The sequence below is a fragment of the Typopeltis vanoorti genome, chromosome 24, assembly GCF_054136105.1.
Source record: "Typopeltis vanoorti isolate ZY-2024b chromosome 24, IOZ_Tvanoo_1.0, whole genome shotgun sequence".
Lineage (NCBI taxonomy): Eukaryota > Metazoa > Arthropoda > Arachnida > Uropygi > Thelyphonidae > Typopeltis > Typopeltis vanoorti.
Window position 1 is genome coordinate 25,206,343 of NC_143572.1, and position 25,332 is coordinate 25,231,674.

The window sequence follows — 25,332 nt, forward strand, 5'->3', positions numbered from 1 at the left end:
ATAAAAAGTGATTATTTTGCATGGAGTGTGTTTTAGGGAATGTTCTAAGAGTATAGTGTGTATGTATGTGAGAGAGAGAAACAAACAGTCAATGGGTTCATGTCTTGTACAGTCATAACCAGTATCCAAAATTTAAAAATGATAGTAATTCAAGACCTTTACTTCTAATTCATTAAATTAAGCAAAGGTAAATAGAAGATATTAAAATTACATTATTTCTAACGCTATAACTATTACAATATAACTAAATATTTAAGACCTGAGGTAATCATTTTTGTTAATCTTTGTAAGAAGTTCTAAAACTTAAGCAGATTCTAGGAAGAGCCCACTTGTCCTCTAAAGCTTAAACTTTAATGTTTTCCTCAACTGCTTACCTTTCATAACTAACATTCTAAATTTTCTGAGAGATCATGTAACCAGATTTGTGCACCATAGTCCTAGCATGTTCTGAACTCAAACTTTGTTCATTAGTATAATGTTTTAAATAACAGCTTCACACAGGTAAGAGAAAACTAAATAATTTATATATATTATATTATATTCATTTAATATGTCATGAGCATCATTCAGGGAAAAGGTAGAAGAATTGGTAACAGCATTTAAATTATTATCATCATCATCCTACAACCCCCATGGAGTCAAAGACTCATCTAGTAAGTCCTTTTGTTATACATACAGCTCATCATACTACACTTTAAAAAGACTCAAATTCTCTGCAGATACCACCCTCTCAGCCAAGCCATTCCACTCATTCACAACTCTGTGTGCATAAAACCTACTTCTCACTTTCCTGTTCATACCCTCCTTATACAGCTTCCAGGGATGATTCTCTGGTTCTCCCCTGATCTCACAACGTTTTCTGTAAAACCTGTTCAACATTGAATCTATAACAACCATTACTAACTTGTAGGTCTCTATTATGTCACTCCTCTTCCTACTATCAACTAGACTCTGTAGCTTGCATCTTCTCAACCTTTCCTCATATTCTATATTCCAGAGATCAGAAACTATCTTAGTCAGCTGCCTCTTGGCCATTTACAACATCTCTTGTTTTTCAAAAACCTGATGACCAAATCTCTGCAAAATATTCCATGTGTGGCCTAATCAGAGCCTTATACAGTGGAACAAGAATCTCCTTACTTCTAAAAGTCAGTGTCCTCTGCATCATTCCCAGAATTCATTGTGTTTTCCTCACAATTTTGGCAATATGTCCTCTTAATTTTAGATCCTTATCCACTATCACTACAAGATCTCTTATTTTTTCCATCTCCAACAATATATCCCCAACAAGTATAATTTCTACGTCCCATCTTTGTTTCCCAAATTTTAAAACCTTACATTTTGCAACATTGAATTTGCATCGTCATTTTCATGTCCATTTACTTGATCTATTCAAGTCTTCTTGAACGGCCACATCTTCTTTACTCTTCAAAGTTCATCCCAAATTTTGCATCATCTGCAAACGACTGAATATCCCCATCCAAATCTTCTAAGATATCATTAACATACAGGTTAAACAGAAATGGCCCTAAAATAGACCCCTGAGGAACATCACTGGTGACTTTCCTCTTCTGGGATATTGCTCCCCCATACACAACTTGCTGATACCTATCAGATAGTCAGTCTCTGATCCAATGCACTAATCTAATATCCAACCCCCATCTGCTCTAGTTTGACTATCAACTTATCATGTGGTAATCTATCAAAAGCCTTTGCAAAATCTAAGTATACTACTATGTATCCATCTCCTTTGTCCAATTTGTCCAATGAAGCACCTAATTGTAATAAGTAAGTTGATTACTAAAATATGACCTCCTTTTAGCAAATCCATGCTGTCCATCAAAGATAAAACCATTGTTGTCAACCCAATTCTGGATTCTAGTTCTCACCAGCTTCTCCTACACCTTAACCACAACACCTGCCTTTATGAAGTGCCACAATCTTGCCTTCCTTCCACTCCTTTTGGAACTCAACTCAGTGTAAGACTCATATTAAAAAAATATATCAAGGCAGATGCCAACTCACTGGTACATTCCTTCAGAATACATGGTGATATATTATCAAGTCCCATAGTCTTAATAACATCAAGTTTGCTCTTCCAGATTGTTCATTTCACTTTTCATTTTCATCAACTCTTGCCTATGCCCTTCTACTGTAGTTCATTTGTTATCAGTACTAACACTTTCATGCAATTTTTGTTTAATATGATGCTAGCTCCCATTTCAGAATGCTCTAACCTACCAATACACTTTTCGTATACATTAAGCATTCCTTTTTTTTGTTCACTCTAACAGGCCACAAATCTTTCACATTTTTCGGTGCATACTTGAAGCAATGTGCATTCTCACAGTGCATTCACTGGGAAAATTCCAGGCAGAACTCAATCTTTTGCATGTTGCTGTTCTTTACAGACCTCAGTTTTAGTAAGCAGAAGCAGTAGGCTCAAATCAGTAGCAAAAACACAAATAATCAACAAAATTCCAACCATGAACACTGCTGAAGAACACTTGTATGAAAAAAAATTAAGTACAATTATATGATAAAAAGCTGCAATATATGCTATTTAAAAAAAAAAAAAAATTGTTAGCATCATTAATACTCACTCACAAGCGTATTCCTAAGAACTCATGTACTATATATGGGTCCCATTTCCATACATTGTTGGATTTATTAATAATAAAATTATGGAGACAGTTACCGTGTTAGAATAATACCTCCATTTTCATATAGACAATTACCCAATGTTTCAACCTTCATATCAAGGTCATCATCTGGGTATATACCGGGTGATTATAAAATAACGTCAAGTGTTCAGAGCCCTCTAGCGAGTAATGTATTGGACGAAACACACCAATATTTGGTAGACATACACAGTGGGACATGGGGATTCGATTTAATGAAAAAAAAAGTACCAAAAGTCGCCAACAGGGGAAATTTTGGTGCTGCCAAATTAATTTTAGTAGGTGTGACTAGTGAATGACTAAATGGCAAATGAGAGACAGCACACAGCAATTTCATGACGTTTATTGTTAATTACAAATGAGGTTCAATATAACCACCATTCTGATGTTCCAGGAACTGCATATGGTGCTTGACCTTTTCCACAGTGGCTCGCAACATATTGGAATTGATTTGTCTCACATGTAACGTTATTCGATCTTTCAGAGTTGGAATATCGGGTACATGTCCTTGATACACAATGCTTTTAAGATATCCCCACAGCCAAAAGTCACAAGGATTGAGATCAAGCGATCTTGGTGGCGATGGCACGGGAAATGCATGACTACTGATTCTTCTGTCAGAGAAATGTTGTCGCAAAATATGCTGTACCTGATGTCCGATGTGGGGTGGTGCACCATCCTGCATGAAGATGGTTGAATCGAGACATCCTCTTTGCTGCGGTTGTGGAACCACAAAGTTCTGTAGCATATTGGCATACTGTTAGCATTGGCGGAATAGGTCACTTGTCCATTTTGGCGATTTTCCTCGTAAAAGTATGGACCGACGATAAAAAATGCTGTAAATCCGCACCACACTGTGACTTTGGGCGAGTGGATAGGCATCTGCAGACACACGTGCAGATTAGTTGCAGCCCAAATGTGACAGTTGCATGTGTTAATATTGCCATTCAAATAAAAGTGCGCTTCGTCACTCCATAAAATCTGCCACGGCCATGCATCATCCACTTCCATGCGTGCTAAGAATCTCAAAGATAAGTTGATTTGTGTGGTCGTTTCACCAGGGCGCAATTTTTGAACATGACTGATTTTATAGGGGTAAAACTTCAACATCTGATGTAGGATTTTCCACACCGTTATGTATGCGATATCTGTTTGCCGGGATATTGCTCGTGCACTGCTGGAACTCTGCACATTCGTCATCTCCTGTTCCACAATAGCAGTTGCAACTTGTTCAACTTGTTGGTGGTTGATTGGTTTGCATCCCCTGCCTACCTGCACTGCTAAAGTTCCAGTAGTTTCAAATCGCCAAATCAGTTTTCGTAAGTTTGTTATGCTAATTGGTCCTTTTCGTAAATTTTTCATACGCTGAAAATCACGAAGACAAGCACTGGCATTATTGTTTCGCTGATAATAGAGTTTGACTAACAAAGCACGCTCACGTAAGGTAAGAGGCATCGAAAAGCAGTTCATCTACGAATGATAAGAAATCACAGGCTTTCCTTTTATTGCATAATTGCTCACAAGAAACGCAATAATGCAAATTAATGCATTTTACTCAGTAAACAGCGCCAAAATTTCCCCTGTTGGCAACTTTTGGTACTATTTTTTTTTTCGTTAAATCGAATCCCCTGTGTACATCTACCAAATATTGGTGTGTTTCGTCCAATACATTACTCGCTAGAGGGCTCTGAACACTTGATGTTATTTTATAATCACCCGGTATACAGGGGGTGTCCCATAAGTGCTGAAATTCAATAATTAATAAAAAAACAGAAAAATTGATATATTAGAGTGCAGTTTGCATGAAAGTGAATCAGAAGGAGGGGGATTTTTTTGGCAAGGAAAACAAATTTAGTTCAAATTTTCACCGATAAAGGGTGCTGTATACCACATGGCTCATTTTCAAACACGTGCAAATGAGAAATCTCTAAAATGCAGGGTGTACTGCTGGCATCTCGTAATGAATTTGTGCGAATTCCCAGTCATTAGGGCAAACAGAATTATTTTTGTGAAAAGAAAAATTTGTTGCTATGATGCTTACATTATAGCAACAAATTTTTCTTTTCCTTCAACAATTCCTTCACTAACAATGGATAAGGCATTGTTAGTGAAGTTATTTTTTGTAAGTGGGGAATCGGTTATGGAAGCTTTATAAAAGCTTTGAATGCAGAAAATAATGAAGAAAGGTTGAGATCCTATCACTTCTGCCAGACTACAGTCTCTAATACGATGTTTCGAGGAAAACTGGAAATTTGTCAAATTGCCTTTACACCGGCAGACCAGTGTTATCCAAAGCCTGCACCAGCATTGTGTTATTGTAAATGAATGCCCTTTTGGCACATTCAACATGCAGTGCACGGGAAGCTGCAAGAATCACATGCATATTTAAAACCTCCATATTCCGCATCCTTCATGGTGTGTTAAACTTGTATCCATACAAGCTGCAATCTTTTCACCAGCTGTTACCAAGTGATACCACTAAGAAGGAGGCTTTCGCAATGTGTGCTTTGACAAAAGTCACAGAAGATCCACAATGGCTATACAACATCTTCTGGACATATGAAGTGCAATTTTCATTGCGTATGCGTATTAACTGTCCCATGCAATGAATAATGCATTTCATCTGTCCAGAAGATGTTGTACAGCCATTGTGGATCTTCTGCGACTTTTGTCAAAGCCCACGTTGTAAATTCCTCCCTCTTAGTGGTATCACTTGGTAAGAGCTGGTGAAGAGATTGCAGCTTTTATGGATACAAGTTTAACACACCATGAAGGATGTGGAATACTGACGTTTTCGCTATCAGTGAAAATTTGAACTAAATCTTTTCTCCATGCCAAAAAAAATCCTCCTCCTTGCGATTCACCTTTGTGCAAACCACACTGTAATATACCAATTTTTCTGATTTTCATGAATCATTGAAATATTTTGGCACTTATGGAACACCCTGTATATCTGTATACAAAAGAGACACTGTATATTACAATACAGGTATCCCTTGGTTAACGCGGTTAATTAATCCTTCAATGTTACCACGTATATCAAAATCGCGTTAATCAAATCTAATAATCAATGGTAAAAATTACAATTCGTCCATGATCGATTACTGTATTAATAATTCGTTTTATATAGTACTCGTTTAGGAAAGATATAAAATGAATGAAAAATTGAAAAAAGAATGAAATGAATGCAAAGTAAATGTTTAATAAATACTTGTACCTACATTATTTACTGCAATTTTTTTATCAAAAGAAGTTATCAAGAGTCGTTTGAACAGTTTTAGTTTTTTTCTTATTGGCATAAATTCTACGATAATACATGATGGTATAAATTAAGTAGATATTGAATCCAACATTATTTCATAGCTGAATATAGAAACTAAAAATTTCTGTGGATTCAAGCATAAGCAACCTTATGGGCAACTCATAGTAAAGGTGGAGTAAGTTCCAGATCACCTTCCTGAGTATTTTCCATAATGTAAAGCACATCTCCTAGAGCAGTGTTCTTCAACCTTTTTACACCTGCGGACTGGGGAAAATAGGAGAAATATTTTGCGGATCAGCTGACTGCAAGACAAAAACATAAACCAATGTACATAGTATTTTATTTATTAAATCCAATGTTATGAAATTACAATTTTTAGCTAGTGTGCCATCTGCTGCTGCTTAGAGGTTAGAAAATTTGATATATGTGGCTGGAGCATTGTGAAATTTCTGCAGACCACAGATTGAAGAACAAGGTCCTAGAGCACATGTATGATAAATATTGAATCCAACATTATTTCATAGCCATATATAGAAACTACAAGAGTTTCATGCCGAATATATAGAAACTAAAAGTTTCGGTGGATTCAAGTATAAGGAACCTTATTGGCAACTCGTAGTAAAGGTCGAATAAGCTGCAGATCACTTTCCTTAGTAATTTCTGTAATGAAAAGTGCATATCCTAGAGGACATGTATGATAAATAAGCTTTGGCTCTCTTTTTCAGTAATACATGATGGTTTATTTATTTTCATTTACAATCTAGAAATTATTGAAAAAAGAATAAAAAAAACCCCACTAAACCAGTGATGGCAAACCTATGACACACATGTCAGCACTGATGCACTTGAGGGTTTCAGGTTACACACCTTGGATGTTGAAAAATATTGGTATTCTGATGAAAAAACTGCAATAAATCGTGTAAGATCGCTCTCAGTTAAGGCAAAGGTAGGTTTCGGCTTTGAGAATAAACTCAAAATATTTCAACGTGATTTGGAAAGTAACAATTTTAAGTATTTCCCAAGAGTGAAAATTTTTTTAACGAAACCAGTCCCAAAAATCGTGAATAACATATCAACCAATCTATGGAAGTTCTAAAGTCAGTAACTGAGCAGTTTTCTTCTAGATTTGAGCAATTTTGAATGTTGGAACAAACAATCCAATTCATAAAGTATCCTGATGAAACAGAATTCATGGATCTTAAATTAGATGGCTTTGAGTAGTTGGATTTAAAAGATCTTGAAATGCAACTAGCCGACTTCCAGTGTAATCCTATCTGGAAAAGAAAGTTTATTGCTCTTAGAAATGAATTAGAAGAACTTGAGCGGGAACGTCTGCATGATACCCACATGTAAAAATTCAGATTGTGAAATTCTAAGCAATAGATTTCGAAACAACTCCAGGATGAGGTGCTCAGCTCTTTTTCTATAAGTATTCTTGACTTCAAGTTTGCTTGTTTCGGACGAAAAAGTCGAGTTTCTGGTAAGGGGGAACCCTACAAATTCTGTATAACAACGAATACCTCACCTTTACCCGAAAAGCTCCGAAAGCTTCCCAAAAACTTTCATGCTCTTAAAATCTTTGCTAAAGCTCTTCTAACAATTTTCTCTTCTACATACTCTTGTGAAACTCTATTTTCTGCCTTAAGTAATATCAAATTGAAAGGGAGAAATAGATTGAGCAATGATTTGAGCGCTGCCTGTGTAGCATTAAAATGTACACACCATAGCCCTTTTATAAAGCAATTTTCTACTAGCACTCAGCAACAGAAAAGTCATTAAATGTAATGTAAGTTTGTAACTTCAGTTTATTAAATTAATTGTATAATATGAATTCATAGATTTTATATCAATGTCCTATTAAATAAATAGCCTAATATGACATGTATAAGTCACCATCTATGATTATGTAGTTAAATTTATAATGCATGTATGCAAGTGGCACATCAACAACGTCAATATTTTTTAAAAACAAAAAAGATGTTTGACACACCTGGGTAAAAAGGTTTGCCATCACTGCACTAAACCATACTATACTGATATCAGAGGTTGCAGTATCTCTCAGATACAATTTACTGTCAAATATCACAAACCTTTGCATAACGTGTTAAACCAAACTGACAGCAAAAAACAGTGTGGAATATCACTCGTAACATATATGAATGCACAGCACCTCCAAGCTATACACTGAATTGTGTAAGAATATTTAAATTAAACATTTTGCATGTATCTGTCAGATCAGCTGCGAGCTCCGCAGGGTTAAAGGCGTGTTAATCAAAACTCTTGCCGCGTATATCAAGGGATTGCTGCAATTAGTTTTGCAGCGTTAATCAAATCCCGTGTTAAGCAAAACCGCATTAAGCAAGGAATACCTGTACATGTAGTACACTAAAGTAATATTAATTTGATCAACTGTTAAAACTACTGGCCTGTCCTCTGGTAAAAAAAAAATAAATAAATAAAAAATACTACATCAAAGCCAGAGTCCTGTTATTCATTTGGATAGATGTTACTAACAAATAAAAACAAAAACAGTATTAGTGGCAGCCAGTATATGAAATAAGAGCTGAAATTATTTCTGTGTCCTGAAGTGAGAGTTAGCTGGAGAAATTGAAACAGACGTTTTTGGGATATATGTGTGCCATCCATATTTTTGGAATTTTTAGGCCACCATTGTTGTTGTTTACATTATGATAGTTGATCAAAATTTCATTGTCTTCCTTAAATTTGCATTCATAACAAGTTTTAGTACAATGAAAGGAACCTGTTCTTTACATCATATTAAAAGTTGTGATGAATGCAAATTTAAGGAAGCTTGTGAAATTTTGAAGATGCATTTTTTTTGAGGCTCACAGCAACAATTATTGACACAAAGAATAGCATATTTCACGTAGTACTCATGACTGCCTCTGCAACCTGTTCCACTCATTTACCATCTCTCCAAGCAAAATATACAGTCTGACTGTACACTGTAATAACATTTAGACAGGAGAAAATTTATTTGAATTTAATGATCATCTTCACTAACAATTTAGAACATTAGAATAATACTTCTGTAAGTGAGCAACATGCTGTATGCTGATGTCATCACAGTTCATTTCTGTATATGAAATCAATACACATATAGAAAAAAATAATATATTTATGTATCATTTACAAATAATAAGGATAAGAGTTTCCCAAATTTTTGGTAGGGAAATGCAATCATTTTAGTTGAAGTTTTGGTGATGTAGAAGTGCTTCAGTACTCTCTTTGAATAAATGCTGAAATTTGAAACAACATGGATGTCAAAGATGGATCCTAAACCAGAAGATTCAGTGGTCAGAGCTCTGTGAACCAGAATCTTCAGGACGATACCTTTAACATAGATGTTATTTCAAATTTCATTGCTTATTCCTAGGGAGTCCCGATACCTAATTGAACCCTAATAACTATTTCTCTACTAAAAATGTTGATAAATTCTATCCGTGTTACTTATAAACAAAAAAATTGTATGTACAGTGGTACCTTGGATTGCGAGTGTTTTTGCAAGAGGAGCAAAAATGTTTAATAAATTTTAACTTGATAAACGAGCGAGGTCTTGCAATACGAGTATCATCTATACGCTTTGTCTGCCGAGCATCACTTGATCACAAGCCGCTCGGGATTGTGGGTAATCGTCTCGCATGCTCGATCTCAGTCGGCATACCTCATTCGTATAGTCAACATTTGTGCTAGCGTTGTGACCATGTGTGCGTAAAGCATTTTTTTATTTTGTGTCCAAATGTAGTGACTGTTCTTTATTAACTGTACTACAGCAATGGCCCCAATGAAGAAAAGGGTTGAAAAGGAAGCTGGTAAGAAGGAGATGATTATGGTGGAAATTAAGAAGGAAATCATCGGGAGGCACTGACAAGGTATGCAAGTGGCCGCCATCGCAGGATGTTATAAGAAGTCTACGTCAACGATTTGCACAGTATTAAAGAATAACTAAGGGGGCTAGATGTAGCAAAATGAGTCACGAGAGTATCAATGCAATGGCCACGTATTCTGGAAGATGTAGAAAAGTTGTTTTTGGTGTGGATAAATGAGAAGCAACTAACTAACCTGAGAACTTGATCTGTGAAAAGGCAAAGGCCTTGTACGCTGACCTCGTAAGTAAACTGCCAGGTATGTCTACAGAAAACGAAGAAGGCTTCAGGGCAAGCAGAGGATGGTTTCATAACTTTAAGAGGAGAAGTGGCATCCATAGTGTTGTGAGGCACAAAGAGGCTGTGAGTTTGGTTGCAAAGGCAGCTGAGGCGTTCATTGCCGAGTTCCAGAAGCTCATGGTTTCCGAGTGTTACCTGCCGCAGCAAGTTTTTAATTGCGATGAGATGGGGCTTTTTTGGAAAAAGATGCCAAAGAGGACCTACATTACAGCAGAAGAGAATGCAATGCTCGGTCACAAGCCCATGAAAGACCGTCTCACCCTCTTGCTGTGTGCTAATGCAAGCGGTGATTTCAAAGTCAAGCGCCTGCTCGTGTATCATTCTGGGAATAATAGCAAGGCTTGGGTCACTCGTATCTTGTTCATTGAGTGGATTAATGAGGTCTTCGGTCCTGCAGTGAAGAAATGCCTTTTAGAAAAAAAATTGCCACTCAAAGTCTTTCTTTTTATGGATAATGATCCTGCTCATCCTCCAGGCCTTGAGGACGACTTACTGGAAGAATTCGAGTTCATTAAGGTTAAGTTCCTTCACTATTACATTACTCCAGCCCATGGATCAGCAGGTCATTTCGAACTTTAAAAAGCTTTACACCGAGGCACTATTTCAGCGATGCTTTGAGGTGACTGAAGGAACTAACCGTACCCTCCGAGAGTTTTGGAAAAATCATTTTCACATCGTAAACTGCATCAAGATCATCGATAAAGCCTGGGATGGGGTCACGAAGAGAACCCTTAATCCTGCTTGGAGAAAACTATAGTCTAATTGCGTCGAGGGGTTTGTTCATTAACAGGAGCTGCCAGTTGTCGATGAAATTGTGTCCTTGGGGAAGACCATGGGACTGGAGGCGATGAGACGACATTCAAGAGCTGGTGGAGGAACATGGCCAGGAGTTTACCACCGACGAACTGATGGATCTGCATCACGAGCAACAGTAAGAGGTTACGGAGGAGGAGAAGAAAAAGATGGAGACATCCCTCTCTTCAAATGGTGTAAAATGTGGGAAACAGCGCAAAATTTTGTAGAAAAGCACCACCCAAGTAAGGCTGTGGCAGTGCGAGCGATGAATCTGTTTAATGACAATGCAATGTTATATTTCCGTGAAATCCTCAAAAGGAGGCAAAAGCAAGTATCATTGGATAGGTTCCTCACACAAAAAGAAAAAGAGTTAACAGATAGCGGTGATTCCATTAGTGACTATGAAAGTCGTTCTACCCAATACAATTACTGTAATATGTAATTGTAATGTAATTAAAAAATTATATTACTTTATGTATATTACATTTAAATAATAAAAATATAAAAAGGTATACGTATACCTTATATAAGGTAGATGTATTTTGTATTAATCATTTTTATATGAATATTTTTGAGTTTTGGAATGAATTATCTGAGTTTCCATTATTTCTTATGGGGAAATTCGCTTTGATATACGAGTGCTTTGGATTACAAGCACATTTTCGGAACGAATTATGCTCGCAAATCAAGGTACCATTGTATATGTATAGATTTCATATCTACTGTACTGTGATGAAGCTAGCACTCTACTTGTTTCTCACTTATGAAAGCCATTGTTGTTATTCTATCTATTTGAATTGTCATTTAAACTGAAGATAATCTGCAAGTTTCAGATTGAAATATGATTATTTTGAGTAGTAATAATAAACTTTGTGCCTGAGTCATCATCATCAAATTCCTGACATGTACCCTCAAGGGGTATACAGGATATGATAGCACTACATGAAAAATTTACATCATTACTAACTTCCTATCTACTATTTTCCTCCAAATCAGTCTGTTACTTGTCAAGACTCCAACATTATCAGATTTTATATTTCTATTGTCTAAGGCACTTTGTACCATATCAATCCATCTATATCTTGGTCTTCCTCTGGGTCATTTTCCTGCCAACCTGGAGGAGAACACTTGTTTTGCTAATCTTTCCTCGCCCATTCTATTTAAGTGAACTATATCACCTGAGATTAGCTCAGCTAATGCATTTCTGGATGCTGACAACGTCAAGTTTTTTCTTAACATCCTCATTTTTAATATGATATTGCCTCAGGACTCTCATATCTGCGGTCTCTAGTCTTTGGTCAAGTGTTTTACTTCTGACCCAGCTCTCAGATCCATAAGTTAAAACTGGTTTGAACACTGTCTTGTATATAGCTAATTTAGTGTTCAGACTAATTTCTCTCTTATTCCATATGAATTTATTCATTTGACTTCCTACCATACCAGCTTTGTTGATTCTGTTGTCTATTTCCATATTTAATTTATCATCTTCACTAAAAATTGTGCCTAAGTAGGTGAAATGTTTTACTTGTTCCAGAGGTTCTCCGTTCACAATGCAGTTGACATTTTCAACGATTTACCTATTTTCATTGTCTTCGTCTTTTTATTGCTGACCTTCATATGATATCCATTACAACAGTTATTCAATTTAGTCAAGGAATCTTGCAGACTTGTAGCGGATTTATTTAGAAGTATAACATCGTCCGCATAAAGCAAAGTGCTGATATTAACATCTCCAATTCTGATATCATTTTTAATTCCACTTTCCTTCATAATGTGATCCACATAGATAATGAATAACAGAGGGGATAATGTACATCCTTGTCTCACACCAGATTTAACATTAAACCACTTCCTGTACTTCCTTCAATTCTAATTTCTGACTTACAACTCACATAAAGACTAAGTATTGCTTGATATAATGCCCCATTGACACCATATAACTGTAGCGTATTGAATAGCTTCTCTCTTGGCACTTTGTCATATATGCCTTTTCCAGATCGACAAAACTTAAATACAGATCTTTGTTATATTCCCATGCTTTCTCAACTATTTGTTGTAAAGTGATGGTCTGATACTGACAGCCTCTATTTGGCCTGAATCCATCTTGTTTTTCACCAAGCTTTTTTTCCACAATTCTTCTCAACCGTTTCTCAAGTATATTTGCATAAATCTTGCCAGGAACACTCAGTAGGGAAATACCTCTGTAATTCTCACATTCAGTTTTATTTCCCTTTTTATATATGGGTACTATGAGAACTCTACTCCAATCATCGGGAATTCGTCCCTCTGTCCAGGCCTTCTGAACTATGCAGTGCAGTCACTGCAAGACTTTTATACCACCATACTTCAGCATTTCTGGTTGAATATCATCTACTCCTACTTTTCCACATTTTAAGCCTTTGATGGTTTTTAATGTTATTAAAATTTAAATTTTAATAACATTTTGTATTTATTGCTCAGAAAGATCTCACCAGTTTTTGTCTTTTTTGTTTCAGTCACTCCTATTATGTCGATCTGGTATTTATCTAATTCCTCAGCTAGCTCCATTTCTTTGCCATTCAGGCTTCTTATGTTGATAGTACCGATCTTTAACTCTGGTGATGTTGAGTTGGGGTGTGCTTTCATATTTGTTCCAGTAGCTGACTTTTCACTCTTTGCCCTAGTTCCCTGGCAAAAACAACAGGGGCCTTGTTTAACCGGACGACGCCCCAGCCAGCATGAAATTTTGTTATGTTGTACCATCATTTTGTATATTGGTTTAAGCCAATAAGAATACAATTTGGTGGGCTAAATCCCAAATTGCCAGCCCATCGTAGTTCGTTCAGTATCCAGTAGATATCCAACAGGGTGCACCACAAGAAGGTGAGGATTGGACATTAGGTCAGAAGCCCTGGTCGGTTCTCCACATTCCTTTAAAGACTATGTGGAGGTGTCCTCTCAGTTATACAGCTTTGATCCTTAAACACCCCTGTGCCTGAGTCTTATAGTCTAAATGTGTAAATGCTTAGCAAGCACACATTTCTATATCTCCTAACGGTGACGCCTTATTCATTCCTGTGCAGTCATGCATTAGAAAATTTCTTTACCATCTGCTCTGTAAAACTTCTTTACTAAAATATATGTTTTTATCATATCCCCTCTTTTCTATGTATCTAAACTTTGTAAACCTTAAACCTTCAGTCTGTCCTCATAGGAAACACTCTCACAAACTAGTCACCATTTTAGTTTCTTTCCTTTGAATCTCCTCTATCACTTTGACATCCTGAAGTAACCAGGTGACCAAATATGGTTATATCAAAGTTTTGAAAAGAGAGAAAGATGATAACTACCTTATCCCTGCTTATCAAGTGATGTTTGGGATATTTTTGCCCACTTTTGCAATAAGTCCTCTAAATTTCAACTCTTTATCCTCCATGACTTTAAAATCCATAGGTTCATCACTATTTTGCAATGCATTTCAATTTATACAATACAGAGCCTACACTTTAACTTAGTAGCCATTATCCTTTTCTCAACTAGAAGTCTAGTTAGATCATCCTGCAAAATTTCTGCATCTATCTGCATTATTAACTGTTGCTCACCTTCTTCCCGAAAATTAGCAAACAACTGGATATTCTTCCCACATCATTCTCAATATCATTGATATACAAATTTAACAGTAGTTGACTCAGTACAAAGTCAGTTCCTCCGTATACTATTTTGTCTGATGTCTGTTCATTACCTATCCTCTTATTCATTTCACCTGCTATTCCTGTCCAGTCCCATTTGCTCCAACTCCAGCTTATAATAAGGATCATTGTGATATCCTGTCAAATGCTTTTTCAAAGTTCAGGAGCATCATGATTTAGCATTTCTCTTATCCACCTGGTCTCTTGTTCACTTTATTGTAGTAAAGTGAAAAAGAGCTTTCCTCTTAACATTGCCCTACTGTCTCTTTTAGAATATCATATTTCTCTCCACCAATTCCTGAATTCTTCCCTTAATTTACTGTTTTCAATACCTTAATAATGCTGTAATCTAATTCTTAATCTAATAATAGCATTATAGTACTACAGAATTACAGTATTCTATATTATAGTTGACAAGAAATTATTGTTTTAATCCTTATCCAGATGTAAGCAAAGATACTTCATGCATAAAGTTTGCACATGAAGTATCTCTACAACTAGTCTACTTACATATAAAGACTGTTGACTTCACATCGTTTTCCTTAGTATCTCATAATGCAAAATACACATCTGAAAGAAATTGCATATTGCTAGAACTATATAAAGTTCACAAGTATATGATAACATGATTTATATACGAGGGTTGTTTGAAAAGTTTGGTAAAAAAAAATAAGTTAAACACATTTTTTTTGGAAAAAATCACTTTTATTTCTCAATATAGTCTCCATCGAGGTCTACACATTTGGTCCAGTGAGTTTCCAATTTTCCATCCCATCTAAAAAGTAGTATTTCTCAAATTGTGCAAAATAGTCATTGACAGCCTTGATGACATCCTTGTTTGAAGCAACTTTTTTTTTTTCCGCTGAGCCAAATTTTTAAGTTTGGAAACACAGGGCCAAGTCCAGTTAATACTGTGGATGTGGAACCAATTTGAAACTCAATTCGTGCAATTTTGCCATTGCAATGGCCGATGTGTGGGATGGTGCATTGTCTTGATGAAAGAGCACTTTTTTATGCGCCAATCTTGATTGTTTTTTCTTCAATTCTTCTTTTAAATGGTCCAACAATGATGCATAATAGACTTCTGTTATTGTCTTACCCTTTTCCAAATAGTCTATCATAATAATTCCTTGGGAATCTCAAAAAAACAGTGGCCATCACCTTCCCAGCTGACAAAACGGTGTTCGTTTTTTTCAGTGCTCTTTCACCAGGCATTATCCACTGTTTTGGCTGCTGCTTGGATCAGGTGTGTAGTGTTGGATCCAGTTTTCGTCTACAGTCACGAACCGATGCAAAAAATCCTGCGAATTGCAATTAAACACCACCGAACACTGCATTGAAATGTCTTTTCACATGTGTTTTGATTGACAGTTAACAATCACTGCTCCCATTGTGCACACAACTTTTTCATGTGCAATTTTTCATTCAGGATATTATACACCCATTCAGTTGAGATGTCTACAATCTCAGCAATCTCACGCACTTTCACTCTGCGATCTTCCATAACAATACCATGGATTTTGTCAATCATTTTTTTTTTTGCAGTGACTTCAGTTGGGCGTTCGGAGCATGCTTCATCTTCGATGGACTTATGACCACGTTTAAACTCATTTATCTAAAATAAATAGTCTTTAATGCTGGTGCAGAGTCCCCACGAAAGTGAAAAGTGAAAAGAATTTCACTGCATGAAATTTGTTTTTTTTTCCATTTTTATGAAAAATGCGAACACAGTCATTTTAAATGTTTGACAAATGAGAATTACACATTGCACTTGGCTAAAATTTTGCCAGGGGTCATGAAAAGATGATACATGACAACACTGGTATGAATGAACGAATTGTGTCACTGTGTATTGGAAATTTACCAAACTTTTCAAACAACCCTCGTAATTGCATAATTTAATTATATCTTTATTAACTTTATATTTCCCTTTATGTCTTTCAGATCCTTACTGTAAGAAATTGAATGTTGCTAGAATTATACGAAGTTCCCAAGTATTGACATTCATTCAAGATTGCATAAAAAATACTTACTTTTATTTTGTAAATCCTCCAAGTGCATCTGATTCTGATGTTGATGATGATGCTTCATGTGAAGCAGGTATGATAATTTAAAAAAAATTTTTTTTTGCATCAAACAATATGGCTATATTGCAAAAAAGTAATGAAGTAATTGTACAAATAAGAACTTCAACCTAGAGTATATTTAATATGTATAAAAGGTATAAATTTCAAATTCCATATATTTTATATTTTGAGGGAGCTTTTTGGAGCCCTACTCCAGATATGAGAGCAGTATTTGAGAGCTGGGCGGATTTGTGACTGGTATAGTGTTAACAGCTGTTTAGAGGTGAAGTAGCATCTTGAGCAAAAGAGAAAACCTAGTTTTTTGGAAGCTGAGGATGCAATGGTTGTGATGGGTTTATGTCAGGAGAGGCTTGATGTCAAGGTAATTCCGAGAAGAGAAATTTCGTCTTGTCTGTGAATTTGAGTGTTATCGAAAACAATGCTGGGGGAAAATGGTTCTTTTTTGTGAGAAATAAGACAGAACTGGGTTTTACTGGTGTTGAAGTTGACAAGGTTGTCTGAGCCCCATCGGAGGATGGCTTGGAGGTTGGAATTAAGGGCAGTGGTGGTTGATGTTCTGTGGGTTGTATAGGGTAGGGTTTGTCAAATGAAAGGGAGGAATGTAGTGTGCTGTCATCTGCAAAACTGTGTATTGGGTTAGAGGTCAACTGAAGTAGGTCATTGATATATAGAAGGAAGAGAGTTGGTGAGAGAACTGAGCCTTGAGAGACCCCGGCATTAGTTGGATGGTGAGAGGATAGGGAGCCATCTACCATCGCACATAGTGTGCGTCCAGACAGGAAGCTGGCAATCCATCTACAGAAGTCCTGAGGCAGTCCAAATGATGGCAGTTTGGCACAAAGGCTCGGTCAGAAGGCTTTGGAGATGTCAAGTGCAACTACTTGGGATTCGCCGAATTTCTCCATAGCGTTTGTCCTCTCATACATCATAAAATTGATGTATGAGAGTAGAACTCGTGTTGAACGGCTTTGGTGGAATCCGTACTGGTGGTCGCTTAATAGCCAGGTACCTTCAAGGTAGATTAGGATTTGAGAGTTAATGATTTTCTCCATTACTTTAGATAGGACTGAAGTGAGTGAGATAGGGCGGTAGTTAGATGGCAGTGATTTGTCACCCTTTTTAGGAATGGGTTGAATATAGGCCAGTTTCAGCTGCTCAACTTAATACAGAGGAGAGCAATTAGACTAATAAATGACCCATCCCTCACCAACCCGCTCCCTTCACTTTCACATAGACGCTTGGTCTCTGCAATCTGTATATTCTATAAATATTTTCATGGGAAAGGTTCATCTGAAACAGCATCAATAATTCCCCTACCCTGTACTAAGCCCATTGGAACACGTACAGCTGCCGCCCATCATCCTTTTACAGTACACCTCGAAACCACAGAACAAGTTTCTTCTCCTCCTCATTCATCTCTGCTACTGCAGTACTGTGGAACAGTCTTTCCCCGATGTATTTCCCAAGGAATACAATATATAGGCGTTGAAATCAAATGTAAACAAGTTTCTCCTTTCACAGCCATCACCCATATACGGTACTAATGTACTATAGGTTGACCAGCCAACTTCCTGTATATGGGCCCAACATAATACAATAAAATAAAATAAAATTAATTCTTTACTCACCATTTTCACAACACACCACTCTCTACATGAAAAATCTAGTTCTCATTCTCTTGCTCACCATACTCCAAGGATAGTTACCCTTGCTCTAGCAACTGAAACTTGCAATCATATCACTTCTTCTGCCTTTCCAGTTAATTCTGCAATTTACATTTCCTTAACTTCTCTCTCAGAGTCATCTCATTGGAAACTAGATGACCAATTTTGCCCACAATAGTTCAGGTGTGATCTGATCAAGAATTTGTACAGGTCAAGATTTTATACCAACCTTTTATTCTTCTTATCATAGTAGCAATGCAATGCATTGCATTGCATAGTTCAACTTTTCTAAGGTACCTCTCTGTTTAAACCTCCCCATATCCCAAATCTCATTCATGACCCGGAATAAGTAGTTCCAGGTCATGGATCAATTCCACCAGTAGCACAACCTTACACTTTTTCACTGTGAAGTGCAAAAACTTGTTCTTATCAACTTTAAAATGGCAACACCAGTGATTCTGATAGTTTTTTGACATCAGAATCACTGGTATTGATATTTTAATTTTGATAAGTGAATGTGATGTCAGTTCTCCTAACGAATTCTGTAAGCAAGATACCTTCACCACATGCCTCCCTAACTGAATGAATCTTTGTAGAAAGTTTTTGCCTTGGGTATATATTATGTTAAAGATACCAAGCTATTTTATAAGCTAAGTTTTTTTAATCCTTTTTCCCACCCTTGGCATTTTTTAAGTCTGGCTCCCACTGACAAGACCTCAATAAAGGTCGAAACCGGTATGGGTAGTGACCATTAAGATAATGGTCACTACCCATACCGGTTTCGACCTTTATTGAGGTCTTGTCAGTGGGAGCCAGACTTAAAATTATCTTAATGCATAGCATCATACATTTCTTTGCGGAAATGTACTTTACATTAGGGGAAAATTTTAAGGAAAGTGATTAGAGCTTGCTCCACTTTTACCACGAGTTGCCTAGTGTTGCACTACGTGCAGCTACAAACTTGACTTACTTGTCTGTTTTCTTACATGGGAAAAAGGATTAAATAAACCTAGCTTATAAAATTACTTGGTATCTTTAACATATATGAATCTTTTTTTTTTTTTTTTCAAAGCAAGCCACCGAAATTCCAAGGTTTGGTTCTTGTTTTTGAACTATTCAATTTTTTATTCAATAATATGGACATAATTGGCATTACTGAGACAAAGAAGTCAAAAAATAGGTGAGCTCTTGCTAAATAATAAGTATTGGATGTTATATTCAATAACAGTAACAATCGAGGGCAATAACAGTCATGGAAAGGAAGGTATAACATTCAACACTTAACATCAATATAAACTTCTTGATTGGAAGTCAGCTTCAAGTAGAATTATGTGAGCAAACTCAAAATGAAAAATGAAACTCACTTCATTCTATGATTCCACAGAATGTTCTAAGAAATAAGTGGAGGAATTTTTTTTTGAGTCATTGGAGCAGGCAGCTGACATAAAGGAAATGGAAAGAGTAGTCCTTGGTTGGAGATCTAAACAGCAGAATAGGAAATAAATCCCACTATCATATTGAAATGTTTTGGGAAAATTTGGAGAAAAGGGCAAGGATAATAATAATGGTATCTGCTGGATTTCTGTTCAGGATATGGACTATTCATTACTAATGTCAGGTTTCAACATAAAAATGTGCACTAGTTCATGTGGAAAGAAGACACAACAAATAAAAGCCTCACTGACTATGTCATTGCTGATAGAGATATCTTTATGCTGGTTCAGGATATGAGAGTATACAAAGAATTTAAAATTGAAGTGCCCAACACTTAATTGTAGGATAAATATGAATATCACATTGAAAATAACTGTATGTAAGAAAGTTTTAAAAATAATTAAAGTTGAGCAGCTTTTATAGGTAAGCTGTAAACTCAGTTGTAAAAATATTATTCAAGAAAAAAAATGAAACATTTCAAAAATAAAAACTAAACCTTGAAGTCTAATTGAAAAGCTCTGAAGAAAACGGTGATTCATTCAGTTAGAGAGGCATGTGTTGAAGTTATCTTCAGGGATGGATAGATAGATAAGAACACCATGGTGACACAAGAAGTTATAGAAGCATTCATGGATAAGAAGAAAAACATACTGAAAGTTCCTAGGAGATAATCTGGCAGTTTTCTCTGTATTCTTTAAGTGCCCTTAAAGAATACAGAGAAAAATGTAAACATATATGTAAAGGGTACAGTATTTTTAGGAACGATAGACAGGATGGGAAAGAAGGGGGCATGCTGCTAATGATATCAGATGACTAGAATTCAGTTTGTGTTTGAGACCTATGATTGTAATACTAGTAACAGTTTTTCATGTGGTAGTGAGTTTGAAGCCATCTGGTGTGAGGTGGAATCTAACAAGATCAAATGCATAGTGGGGTGTTTTGTTGTTACAGACCTGTTGGATTGGTTGTTAGTAATGAAGAAATACATCACCAAATAAAGGCGATGGCCACAAAAAGAGTAATAATGGGGAACTTAAATTATCCAAACATTGATTGGGTAGCAGAAAAATCTCGTGAGAAGAATGAAACTGAATTTATTGAGCTGTTGAGACATAACTTTTTCAAGCAGCATGTGACAGAAGGAACTCGAGGTCAAAGAGTGGTAGATTTAATTATTGTGTCAGAGGATGTTTCAGTTAAAGGCATAACTATTCTTCTTCTGGTTGGTGACAGTGATAATTCGGTACTCATTTGGAAAGTGGCTAAGTTTATGAATGTTCTATTTAGAAAAGATTACATGCGAACTACAAAGCCGGAAATTATGACCAACTGAGGAGTATACTGAGTTCAGCACAATGGTATTGGTTGTTAGATGGGAAGAATAATGACAGTGTATGGGAAGCATTTAAAAAATACTTAAATGATGCAGTATTAGAATATATCCTGAGAGTTTGAAGAATAAATAGAGTAGGAGTCAAATGGATGTGTAATCTTATCAAGCAAGAGAATCATAAGAAAGGATGATGTGGAAGGAATACCATGTGCATAAGGATGATGTCCGTTATGAAAATTATAAACAGCAGGCCAGATGAGAAAGAATTCTGTCGATTGCTACAAGTAAAGAAAGAATGAATATGAAAGAATAACTCCACTGCTACCTCTTCACTGGATGAAGAAACTCAGGTGTATGAGGAGGAGATATTAGAACTGTTGCACAAACTGAATAAGAATTCATCAATAGGCACTGATGGGATATTGGCATGGGCTGTAAAGCAATGTTCAGCTGAGCTGGACACTGCTTTACAGCCCATGCTATTCCTTAAAGCAAGATATATAATTTGAGTCTGAGAACAAGGAAGATTCTGCAGGAGTGGAAAGAATGCATGGTAATCCCATTGCAGAAGGGGCGGTGCAAAGACTGAGGTATCCAACTATCAAACAATCAGTATCTCAGGAGTGGTGGTGAAGATTTTGGAAATGTTGGTCAGGGCTCACATTCTGTAATAATGTTTCCATTGAATAGACAAAGCGAATGAATACACCATGATACATTTGGATTTTGCTAAGGCTTTTGACAGAATACAGCATGGAAGACTGTTGCATAAATTGAAGAATATGGTTTGGATATTAGTGTGGATAAGAGGATGGCTGACTGACAGATATCAAAGAGTGGTATATGGGGATGTGAGTCTGCAAGATTTAAGGTAACTAGTGGTGTACCATAATGATCAGTCCTTTAGGTCCACTGTTATTCAATCTCTACATTAATGATATTGGGAGGGATTTGGCTGGTGACATACATCTATTTGCTGATGATGCAAAGATAGGTAAGGTAACCAGGAATGCTGCTGATATGCAGTACTTGCAGAATAATTTGAATAAACTGGACTTGTGGGCATGGAAAAATGGATGTCAGTTCAATGTCATTAAATGCAAAGCCATGCACTTTGGCGTGATTAGATATCCAACGATGGCGGAATTATGCTAGAAGAAATATTATTTTAGTAGATATACTATATTTATAGATTAGGCTAGGGATCTTCAATTGTTAGTAGGTAGTGAGTTCAAGGGCCATATAGTAAAGATTGCAAATACAACTCAAATGATAATTGCATTGCTGAAACAAAGGTTGACATGTAAAGATAAGGATGTTATTTTGCCTATTTACAAGGCCTTGATAAGACCTCATTTGGACTATAGTGTGCAGATCTGGTTTTTGTTGTGATTCTGATACAGTGGAGAGAGTGCAAAGGAGAGTATTAAAAATGATATCTCAATTGTATTAATATTGATTATGAAGCCAGATTGAGAATTTGTAGATTGCAGACACTAGCAAACAGGAGAAAGAGAGGTGATATGATCGAGATTACAAGCTTCTGAAAGGGTCATACAGGATTTCGATTGATGAAATGTTTCATTTTATGGAGAGTGGGGAAAGGACTAGGAGACATCTTTGGAAGCTAAGAATGAATGCTGCTAAGAAGGAGATGAGGGCTAGATTTTTCTCTCATGGGGTGGTGCTTGATTGGAATGGATTGCTATTGGATGTTGTGTGTGTGTGTGTGTGTGTACAAGCAGTGTGAATGAATTCAAGAATAAGTATGATAGCTAGGGGAGGGTGGAGGGGGGGGGGCAGTCTGCCTTGGCTGGAACTTTGAAGCATTTTGAACTTTTGTAGTTAATTCTGAAATACAGTCACAAGAACTCATTTCCAAATATTGTAATACTACTGTGAATTTTCCTCACAATTGTTGTAAGTGTTGCTAGTTGTGAGAGGAGTTTTTCTAAATAAAATTGATTAAGAATTACCTACATTACTATGAAAGCCAATGTCATCGACGATTTTTCTAATAGAAAAGCAAGAAAAATAACATTTTAGAATGTTGAAATTCAAGTTTTACTTCAAAAATAAACATAGTGTTTTAATGCATTTCCCTATACGTTGTTTTGACTTTTTGTAATATTTTTGGTGTGTATTGAGAGGGGCAGCAAACTCAGGGACTGCCCCAGGTGCCAAAAGCTCTAGCTACACCACTGGATAGCTGGTGCATGTAGCATGTTGCCTCTCTTGATGAGTCCCTGACTCCTTGGAGGTCTCTCTTAATAATAATAGCTAAACAAAAGTCACAAGAAGATTTTGGTTAGAATATAGAAAATATGTATCAGGAAGCTGACAAAATGCTCTGGACTTTACTTGAAAAAGCTTATTAATGAGAGTATAGTAAAAGGAATGAAAGATAAAAGTGAAATGGAAACTGAAACTAAAGCTATTCTGGATATCTTCATTAATTACTTTGAAAGATTGTTAAGCAGTAAGAGAACAGTGGTAGAAAATATTGAAGAGGAATGTAAGCAGGAGTACATATCAATACTTGAGATAGAAAAATCTATCAAAAGCCTGAAATACACAAAGGCAGCTGGAATGGATTACAGATATTTAACCACAAATGCTCAAATATAGAGACTGAGAAGTTTTGCAAATGTAAATTTCTGGAGTTAGCAGATCTGTGGGAGGTTTCGATATTGAGACCTCATTCTATTATAAATAAGGAGTTTAATAAGCAATTAAAATCTAACAAGTTTTGTATGTTGTAAGACTTACATCATCAGGAGTAGTGATACATGAAAGTTTTACATAACAAAAGCCTAATAACAAATAATTGCATATATTAGAAGTTTTGATAACTTCACATATGTTACATATAATTGATAAACCAGAATGCAAATGGTAAATTCATTACTGTATGCATGTTGGAACATTGCTAATTGTTGCTCACATTCTGTATCACGCATGTTATATTCTAGGTTTGTGGCAGCTACATTTTTGATGAAAGCAGACCATACTCAATGTAAAATTAAGCCTTGATTTTTATTGCATTGTGTAGGGATCCTAAGCATTTGCAAGGCTTCTTTAAACTTTCTTGCAAAACAGTTATGATCAATATATGACATTTTATTAGTACTTGATGGCCTGTAGTAGTGTGTGGAATGCCAGGACTGATTTATGCTTCTTTTTTCAATGTCTTTTTCATTTCAGATGTGGATCTCTCCTAACCTTCCTGTCTGGTCTACATAACAAATGCCAAAAGAGTGATGAATCTCACCACCGTGTTTTTTCATGGGATGTTTTAATTGTTTATTTTTATTAAACTCTTTATTTACATCATTATGTGGTCTCAATACTGAAAACTTCTCACACAAAGAAGTTTTATTGTGCTGCATTGCATAATTTAGAGGGCCTGCTTGGAAGGTCAAATTTCAGAAGATTGGAGTCGAACTCTGATAGTTCTGATCTGTAAAAAAGACCTGGAGAACAAGTTGGATTCATTCAAAGGCCAATTAAAGGTTGTCAAGATCAGATTTTCACTTTATGACAAACAGTTAAGGAATCATGGACATACGACAAGGTGCCCAGAGAAAAGCTTTTCAAAACACTATAATTATATGGGGCAAATAGAACATTATACAGAGCAGTTTAGTCTATATTTGTTCTAAGTCAGCAGTTAGAATTTAAGAAAATATGGGTAGATGGTTTCATTTAAAATCAGTGGTATGACAAGGTTTCACATTATCTCCACTTTTATTCATCATCTATATGATTGACATTATGAAAGAAAGTGGCATTAAATCTGATGTTAGAATTGGAGATATCCAACTTAGCTCTTTGCTATATGCAGATGCTGTTGTTGTACTTCTCAACCCATCCAGCGCAATTGTCCAGTATTTTTTAACTAAATTGAATTATGGTGTAAAAAATTGGCATGAAAATCAGCAATAAAAGGATAAAAACTATGAAAATAAACAGAAATATAGTGAACTTCATCTGCATTCTCAATTGTGAACACCTATAGAATAAATAAAACATTTCAGCTATTTAGACACAGTTTTTAAATGTCAAATTAAATTTGGAAGTAGACTTCAGAATAAGCTCACACACAACAAACTATTTATTAAATAGTTTGTTGTGTGTGAGCCTATCAAAAGCTTTTACAAAATCCAAGCACACACTGTATATGCATATCCCCTGAGCAAGGTATTTGTCACCTTGTTATAG

The 25,332-nt window shown here is 36.0% G+C and overlaps 1 protein-coding gene across 13 annotated transcripts in view; it reads left to right on the forward strand.

Annotated features, from left to right (window-relative positions):
• Positions 1 to 25,332, forward strand: part of LOC150093031 (terminal uridylyltransferase 4-like) — a 621,373-nt gene that overhangs the window by 286,577 nt on the left and 309,464 nt on the right. For all 13 annotated transcript variants that reach the window (XM_090413455.1, XM_090413456.1, XM_090413454.1 and 10 more), the window contains one exon: positions 16,538 to 16,693. In XM_090413455.1, the coding sequence (XP_090269581.1) occupies positions 16,538 to 16,693 (156 nt within the window). The remainder of the gene's footprint in view (positions 1 to 16,537; positions 16,694 to 25,332) is intronic.